Consider the following 8,822-nt stretch of genomic DNA (forward strand, 5'->3'; position numbering starts at 1 on the left):
ATGACTTGGAACGAAATCCGCAATTCAAAAGACCATTTTACAATTTTAGTCTAAGTTAAAAACAGAGCTTATAGTGTAAAATTTCTATTTACTATATCTTGAAAACTGTAGGAGATAATGAAATTTAGTAAATGACAACTTAATTAACATGCCGAATATTACTTGGAATGTGACTTGGAATGAAATCCGTAATTTAAAGGACTATTTTGCAATTTCGGTCTAAGTTAAAAACAGATCCTAAAGTTTAAAATTTCCATAGTCCATATCTCGGAAACTATAAGGGATAATGCAATTTAGCAAACCACAACGTAATTAGCATGCCGAATATTACTTGGAATTTGACTTGGAATGAAATCCGTAATTTAAAAGACTACTTTGCAATTTCGGTCTAAGTTAAAAACAGATCCTAAAGTTTAAAATTTCCAGAGTCCATATCTCGGAAACTATAAGAGATAATGCAATTTAGCAAACCACAACGTAATTAGCATGCCGAATATTACTTGGAATGTGACTTGGAACGAAATCCCTAATTCAAGAGGCCATTTTACAATTTTAGTCTAATGTTGGATATATAAATAATTGGGTGGATGCGCCTACATCTAACGCCCTCTGTCGGTGTATATATGACATAGCTGATATTAAAGTAGTTTCCTGTAAATTATAATAAACGCTACGGCGCATGCTCGCACTAATGCCATCCGGGCAGGATGAAGATCCCGCCATCTTGATTCATTCTGTGTTGGGGCTTTGACCGATATGTTTGTCGAAATAAATAGAGAGTGACTCAGTTCAATCCAGTGTTTTAATTGCCCAAACACCTTCACCAAATCGATTCTACACAATCGGTTCTAACAAATCAGAAGTGGGATAAAGAACAACGCGTGCACAGTGATTTATAGTGATTGTTTAAAGTAGTGTTTAGTGTGTAAACGACGCAAACTAGAATCCATGAGGCGAACAAGGTAATACAAAGGAATATTATTAAAACACTATTGTTTTAGATCAATCGCCACAAAGGCAGTTTGATTATTAATTAGTAATTAGCCATTAACACGAAAATAACATAATGTAAACAAACATCGGCGCGTACCCAAGCCACAAAATGGCGCCAAAATGGATGAAATGTAAACAAAGGATGCAGGTATGAATTTAAAACTTTTTAATTACACTGTAGCAAGAAAAGGGAACTTTCTTTAAATTCTGAAAAGAAATGTTGCAAAAAAATTCGGCGTGGCGAATTAGTTCTAGGTAATAGGCGACGCAAATTGATTGTCCGCCTCTGGGCACAATGGCACAGGACCGGATCTGGTAAAATATTTTTTTATTTATTTTTTTTTTACTTTTTTTTATAAGCGACAACGTTTTCAAGTGCAACAGACGTACTTTCTATTTATTATAGGGAGTAGATAAATTTGAAAATTATATTTTTCTGATTCATCTGTTTTTTTTTTTCCACAAGGTTTCTGTTGCAAATCGATAGACATGACAATGAGGTACACCACTTAGCTGTCTACATAGAGAGCAATAACCTGTGATACAACAACTCGCAACTGGCAGGCCACAGACATGGTGAACTACAGAAGTTCGCTATAGTGAAAGACAACACCAGGTATATCAACAAGATTGACGCCACTTAGAAGTCCTGCACGATGAGAGACAGGAAGGGGTACATTAACAGGATGGGCGCCAACTAGGCCTGCATCATGAGAGACAGTACGAGGTGCACCAACAAGAGGGGTGCCACTGGGACTTCACCACGAGTTCGCAGACTTTGTATCAGGTATGTAAACAAGGTCGACGTCAATCTGGGGAGCCATGACAAACGATCCGCCAACCTGGGTGTTCCACGATATGATGCCTACCAGACGAGCGTGCCGCCTACCTGACGGGCGTGCAACCATTGTGCCGCCTACCTGGGGTCCGCAATCAACGCGAAGCCTCTTCGAGGGGCCCGCAACATGTATGCCTCCTACCTGACGGGCGTGCAACCAGCGTGCCGTCTATCTGGGGTCTGCAATCACCGTACAGGCTCTTCAAGGGCCCTGCAACCTGCTTGCCGCCTACCTGACGGTCGCACAACAGGTGTGACGTCAACTCGAGAAATCCACAACGAGCTGCCCACCAATCTGGGGGTCACAACGAGCATTCCTTCAACATGGAAGGTCCACAACGAGCTGCCCACCAACCTGAGGGGGGTCCACACGAGCCGCCCACCAATCTGGGAGCCACAACGAGCGTTCCTTCAACATGGAAGGTCCACAATGAGCTGCCCACCAACCTGAGGGGGGTCCACAACGAGCCGCCCACCAATCTGGGGTCCACAACGAGCGTTCCTTCAACCTAGAAGGTCCCCAACGAGCTGCCCACTAACCTGGGGGGTCCACAACGAGCCGCCCACCAGCCTGGGGTCCACAACGAGCGTTTCTCTTACAGAGAAGGTCCACAACGAGCGTTCCTTCAACCTAGAAGGTCCACAACGAGCTGCCCACCAACCTGGGGGGCCCACAACGAGCTGCCCACCAACCTGGGGGTCCACAACGAGCTGGCCGTCAATCTGAGGGGGCCACAACGAGCGTTCCGTCAACCAGGAACGTCCACAATGAGCGTCCCACCAACCTGGGGGCCACAACGGGCAGTCCATAAACAGGGGCCACGCAGCAGACGTGCAGCCAACCAAGGGGGCCACACGTACGAACCACCAACCTTGTGGAGCCATCGCAGACCAGCTGCCCAGCCAAGAGACCACTACAGAATCACCAAGCACGGTGACACCAAGGGTCAACCAACTGGTTGCCACCACGAGTGACGTTCCATGAACGTCTACAACCAGACTGCCAGCGCAAGGGGGGCCAACCAACCGGTGGCCATCGCCAGTGACGTTTCTATGAACGTCTACAACAAAGCTGCCTGCAAGAGGGGTGTCAACCAGCCTGTTGCCACCACGAGTGACGTTCCATGAACGTCTACAACCAGACTGCCAGCGCAAGGGGGGCCAACCAACCGGTGGCCATCGCCAGCGACGTTTCTATGAACGTCTACAACCAGACTGCCAGCGCAAGGGGGGCCAACCAACCGGTGGCCATCGCCAGCGACGGTTCTTTGAACGTCTACAACCAGACTGCCAGCGCAAGGTGGCCAACCAACCGGTGGCCATCGCAAGCGACGTTTCTATGAACGTCTACAGCCAGGTCTCCACTACGGACGACAGTAGCAGTCACGACATTCTCGTGAATGTCGGCGGCCAGTCCTCCATCACAGGGGATGCATGCAGTCAGATGAACAAGAAGTTTGTCCGCCATCAGGCCTTCACCATGGCCGACAGCAGCAATTACAGCAATCAGATTGAAGTTTACAGTCAGACCACCATCACAGAAGCATCCGCAACCAATACAGATAGTATAACAAGCCACAATTACAGTGAGTATTAACATTTAGGTTGACAAGACGAACATCTACAGAACCGCCAAGCAGACACTTCAGCGCGAACACGCACAGCCAAGCGAACCAGTTGAATATCTGCAGTCAGGCCACCAACATGGTGCCAGCATCATTCATTACAACCAGATGAATGTCCGCAGTCAGCCTACCAACACGGGGCCAACAACACGCACGGCAATCAGATAGACATTTGAAATCAGGGCATTATTAGAGTGAGTATTAACTTCCAGGCCGACAAGATAGTTGTCTGTAATTAGACCACTAACATCGAGAACAGCAGCAACACCCATGCCAACCTAATGGGCGTCTGCAATCAGACTGCCATCATTAGGGGGAACCCAGTAGCTGTCGCCAACTAGACAACTGGCCACAAACAGGTTGCCATGTTGACAAATAAGCGTCTAAAAGGGGTACACCAAAATGTATGTTAACCACCAGGTGGTAATAAGGTAAAAGTCAACAAACCAGCTATCAAGATTTTGAAGAATAGTAGACAAACCGCTAGCAAAGTGGGTGTCAACAAACGAGCCATCAAGATGAAGAACTATTAACAAAATTGCAGTAAATATACAGCCAATAAGGTTTATATCAAAGTAGTGATGAAAGTAGTAATTAAGCAGTATCAAAATTAGTAAACAAAACCTCAATAAACACACATACTGCCAATATGGTGGATGTTATCAAACAGCCAAGCACAATAACAGTCGCAATCATAGAAGATCAAGTAGTAATCAAACAGTAACAAAAATAGTAAACAAAACCTCTAGAATTACACATGTTGCCAATATGGCGAATGTCACACAGGCCATCAATAAGCAAAAATTCAACAAACGCACCACCACAATGTGGACATAAACAAACAGGCTGTTCAGAAACAAAATCAAGTAGTTACAAAGTCAATCATGTAGTCACTAAAAGACGTCGACAATGGCCAGGTTTTAGAAGCAAGTCAGTAGCAGCAAGCACAAGCATTAAGTATTACCAGTACACAAGATTGATACAAGTAAGATAGACATCCTATTAATGTGCACAAATTAGCTAATTTTTACTAAATTTACTAATTTAATTTACTAATTTAAGGTGAGAGAATACTAGAAATCATTGGTTTGGTAGTATAAGTAGTAAATCCACATGAGTTTGGATTAAAACTAATTAGTATTTTGTTTCGAGTACATTATTATAGAAAGCATTAGGAAATAACACATCGGCTGTTATGCAAAAGTTACATTGACACAAGAAAAGAAGGAACCAGTAGCATTCACAGAAGCAGACCATTGGAAGAATATTTTTGAAGATCACTCACGGTAAACATCAAATTAATCCACAGTAAACTTTGTAAGATGCAGATAGGGGTAAGGTAACCATTGTTATTAAATCAGCTAAAATTAGTATATAATAACAAAAAAATTGGGAATCGAGATATTTTTAACATCCAAGATTACTATTTTAAATTCCATGTTAATATTAAAAACAATAGACTTTAGTTATTTTATACAAAATCTAAATAATTTGCAGTCAACAAACATACCAATTATGACGATTCAATTTAAATACAAACATAATTCATTAAAATACATATTTAATACGATAATCTGATTAGTCCCTAAATAATTTCAGCAAAATTAGGTAATAAAGTTATAGGATAAATTATGTTAAATAATAATGTTGCTATATTTCAAGTTAAATGTAAATTTCATTTTGTTTAAATTTAATTAATAGAAGCTCAATTGTAGCATAATGATAATATTTCCTATAAACACTATGTATTTTTGGGTAATTTCAATACATTTTAATTAGTATAATACATTCAGAATTTTAAAATAAACGTTCAAAAAACAGATTTTAACCCTCAGACGAAAGAAATGTTATAAATTGCAAGATTATAATAAAAATTCTGCTGCTGTAATAAAAATTCTTGACAATATTTTGAAGTTGATTAATTTTAATTCAAAATTAGGGTTGACAGCAGATCATATCAATGTGTTTGAATAAATGGATACAAATAAAGCCTTCAAATAGATAGTTTAGTTCAGAAAATCTTAAATATTTTGGGAATGAAATGATAGTCTAATTTAATAATAATCTTGAATAGGACTATTGATATTGAAAATACAGCAATGGTATAGTTTATATTTTGTTACAAATATATAAAATAGCAAATGATTAAAATAAAATATTTTCTTTAAAGCAATATACCCACATTTCATTTGTCAAATTATCTATAAGTTAATTAAATAAGTTAAATAATTGAGAATTAAACAAAACAAAAAGTTTTATAACTTGAATTCAACTAATGTAAGCTAAGCCAAATTCTTTTAATGTTGGTGATTTTCTGGAATGGAATATTATAATTAACATAAAAAAAAGATAGCAGAACAACCTTCTTAAATCTAATGAATGTGCCAATTGTAGTTGCATGAATTTTGTTTAATTAAATTAGATATGGCTTGAGATTATTATCAATTTAGAGGTTGTAACTTTGAAAGATCTGATGCATGATTTTAACCTGAATTAACAACTTTTCTGTTCGAGAAATCACCTACTTTCGTCAATAATTCTCTAGACATGGATATAATCATAGGTAAACACTTACACTAAGGACATAAGTTAAAATTTTGGAATTATAAATTCAAAAGTTGTAGTATATACATACGTTCTCTATATATACATACATTCAATATGATTCTGTAACATTTATGATTGAAATGAAGGCAACATAACAATAACTTAAAAACTTTTGTTAAAAGTCAGCAACTAATCAGAGAATAAATTAACTTTTAAACGCAAATACAAGAATGTATATGTTTTAATAAATACATGGAATATAAAATAAATCTATTAAGAACATAGCCATGAAGATCAGTAGTCATATGAAATCAGACCAGTAAATAGGCAGATATATACAATTTAGTTAAAAGGCAATAAATGATCAAAATAGAAATCAAGTAATGAAATACATGGATAAGAATAGTGTGAAAGAAAATACAACAAAGGTTTGCAGAACAACAATAAGTATAAACAGTTTATAGTTGGGTAAAGTAAATAATAAGTATACAGCAAACATGAGTTTGATTGTTCAGTTGAGGTGAACATTGAAAAAGATAATATTGTAGTTGTTGGATAGTTTCATTGGTTATAAAGTTTCAAAATGTTATAAAATATTGCAGTAAATCCAATTAAAATAAATTTAGTTGGAAAACAAAAAAAAAACGAAGCAAGAAATTTTGGGAATCAACGTAGAACTTGAGAATATAAAGGTGCAAAGTTATTAAACAGTGTGTAAAGTGGCAAAGTAATTATTTCAAGTAAATAGTTTAGACTATTATTGGATGTAAAATTCTAAATATCAAACGCAAAAGGATATAAATTATAAGGCTCGTTAGAAACTAGCAGAAGAAGAAGCACATAATGCACCAGGCCATTCAGAGAAGTTAAAATGGAGTCTAGCAGTTGAACCTCACCGAAGGCATCTGCAGTTCAGCCAAAAAGTATAAAATTGACTTCACAGAAGTTATAAAACAAACTGCATGGAAGCTATAAAATGAAGCAATGAAGGAAAAAATCATCCAGGTAAGACATTTTAATAGATCATGTAGTAAAGACTATGTTTCCATTATAGAAAGACCAAAGCCACCAACTACAGTGTTCAAGAGCAGCTGGAGTGAAGCCTTGCGAGGGCGCTGCGAAGTCAGGATGGCCGAGTGTTGGATATATAAATAATTGGGTGGATGCGCCTACATCTAACGCCCTCTGTCGGTGTATATATGACATAGTTGATATTAAAGTAGTTTCCTGTAAATTATAATAAACGCTACGGCGCATGCTCGCACTAATGCCATCCGGGCAGGATGAAGATCCCGCCATCTTGATTCATTCTGTGTTGGGGCTTTGACCGATATGTTTGTCGAAATAAATAGAGAGTGACTCAGTTCAATCCAGTGTTTTAATTGCCCAAACACCTTCACCAAATCGATTCTACACAATCGGTTCTAACACTAAGTTAAAATCAGAGCTTATAATGTAAAATTTCGATTGACAATATATCGGAAACTTTAACAGATAATGCAATTTAGCAAACGACAACGTAAATAGCATGCCGACTATTACTTGGAATGTTACGTGGACCGGAATATGTAATTCAAAAGACCATTTAACAATTTCGGTCTAAGTTAAAAACAGAGCTTAAAGTGAAAAATTTCGATATCCCATATCTTGAAATCTGTAAGAGATAATGCAATTTAGTAAACGACAACTTAATTAACATGCCGAATATTACTTGGAATGTGACTTGGAACGAAATCCGTAATTCAAAAGACCGTTTTACAATTTCGGTCTAAGTTAAAAAAAGAGCCTAAAGTGTAAATTATCGATAGTCCATATCTCGGAAACTATAAGAGATAATGCAATTTAGTAAACGACAACGAAATTAGCATGCCGAATATTACTTGGAATGTGACTTGAAACGAAATCCCTAATTCAAAAGACCATTTTACAATTTTAGTCTAAGTTAAAAACAGAGCTTAAAGTGTCAAATTTCGATTGACCATGTATCGGAAACTTTAACAGATAATGCAATTTAGCAAACGACAATGGAATTAGCATGACGAATATTACTTGGAATATGACTTGGAACGAAATCCGCAATTCAAAAGACCATTTTACAATTTTAGTCTAAGTTAAAAACAGAGCTTATAGTGTAAAATTTCTATTTACTATATCTTGAAAACTGTAGGAGATAATGCAATTTAGTAAACGACAACTTAATTAACATGCCGAAAATTACTTGGAATGTGGCTTGGAATGAAATCCGTAATTTAAAGGACTATTTTGCAATTTCGGTCTAAGTTAAAAACAGATCCTAAAGTTTAAAATTTCCATAGTCCATATCTCGGAAACTATAAGGGATAATGCAATTTAGCAAACCACAACGTAATTAGCATGCCGAATATTACTTGGAATGTGACTTGGAATGAAATCCGTAATTTAAAAGACTACTTTGCAATTTCGGTCTAAGTTAAAAACAGATCCTAAAGTTTAAAATTTCCAGAGTCCATATCTCGGAAACTATAAGAGATAATGCAATTTAGCAAACCACAACGTAATTAGCATGCCGAATATTACTTGGAATGTGACTTGGAACGAAATCCCTAATTCAAAAGGCCATTTTACAATTTTAGTCTAAGTTAAAATCAGAGCTTATAATGTAAAATTTCGATTGACAATATATCGGAAACTTTAACAGATAATGCAATTTAGCAAACGACAACGTAAATAGCATGCCGACTATTACTTGGAATGTTACGTGGACCGGAATATGTAATTCAAAAGACCATTTAACAATTTCGGTCTAAGTTAAAAACAGAGCTTAAAGTGAAAAATTTCGA

The 8,822-nt window shown here is 37.4% G+C and overlaps 2 protein-coding genes across 2 annotated transcripts; both read right to left on the reverse strand.

Moving 5' to 3' along the window:
• Window positions 1-1,743: 1,743 nt before the first annotated feature.
• LOC143197360 (uncharacterized) lies at window positions 1,744-3,011 on the reverse strand. The gene is made up of 5 exons (XM_076405745.1): window positions 2,998-3,011; window positions 2,463-2,930; window positions 2,187-2,340; window positions 1,914-2,126; window positions 1,744-1,882 (listed from the first exon to the last, which is right to left on the reverse strand). The coding sequence occupies exons 1-4, from the start codon at window positions 3,009-3,011 to the stop codon at window positions 2,091-2,093; spliced, it is 672 nt and encodes a 223-aa protein (XP_076261860.1). The 3' UTR covers window positions 1,744-1,882; window positions 1,914-2,090.
• On the reverse strand, window positions 2,932-7,384 carry LOC143197547 (uncharacterized). The gene is made up of 2 exons (XM_076406092.1): window positions 4,510-7,384; window positions 2,932-4,476 (listed from the first exon to the last, which is right to left on the reverse strand). Exon 2 carries the CDS (start codon window positions 3,429-3,431, stop codon window positions 3,108-3,110), a length of 324 nt encoding a protein of 107 aa, XP_076262207.1. The 5' UTR covers window positions 3,432-4,476; window positions 4,510-7,384; the 3' UTR covers window positions 2,932-3,107.
• Between the last annotated feature and the right edge of the window lie 1,438 nt (window positions 7,385-8,822).

This window comes from Rhynchophorus ferrugineus, unplaced genomic scaffold (assembly GCF_030347505.1).
Source record: "Rhynchophorus ferrugineus isolate W39M unplaced genomic scaffold, kcgeb_rfMv2 rfM5, whole genome shotgun sequence".
NCBI lineage: Eukaryota > Metazoa > Arthropoda > Insecta > Coleoptera > Curculionidae > Rhynchophorus > Rhynchophorus ferrugineus.

Coding starts and splice junctions, on each gene's coding strand:
- LOC143197360 (XM_076405745.1), bottom strand. Junction 2,341..2,462: donor GCTCGTTGTGGACCTTCTAG/GTTGAAGGAACG, acceptor GGGACCTTCTAG/GTTGAAGGAACGCTCGTTGT. Junction 2,127..2,186: donor CTCGTGTGGACCCCCCTCAG/GTTGGTGGGCAG, acceptor TGTGACCCCCAG/ATTGGTGGGCAGCTCGTTGT.
- LOC143197547 (XM_076406092.1), bottom strand. CDS start 3,431: ATGTTAATACTCACTGTAATTGTGGCTTGTTATACTATCTGTATTGGT.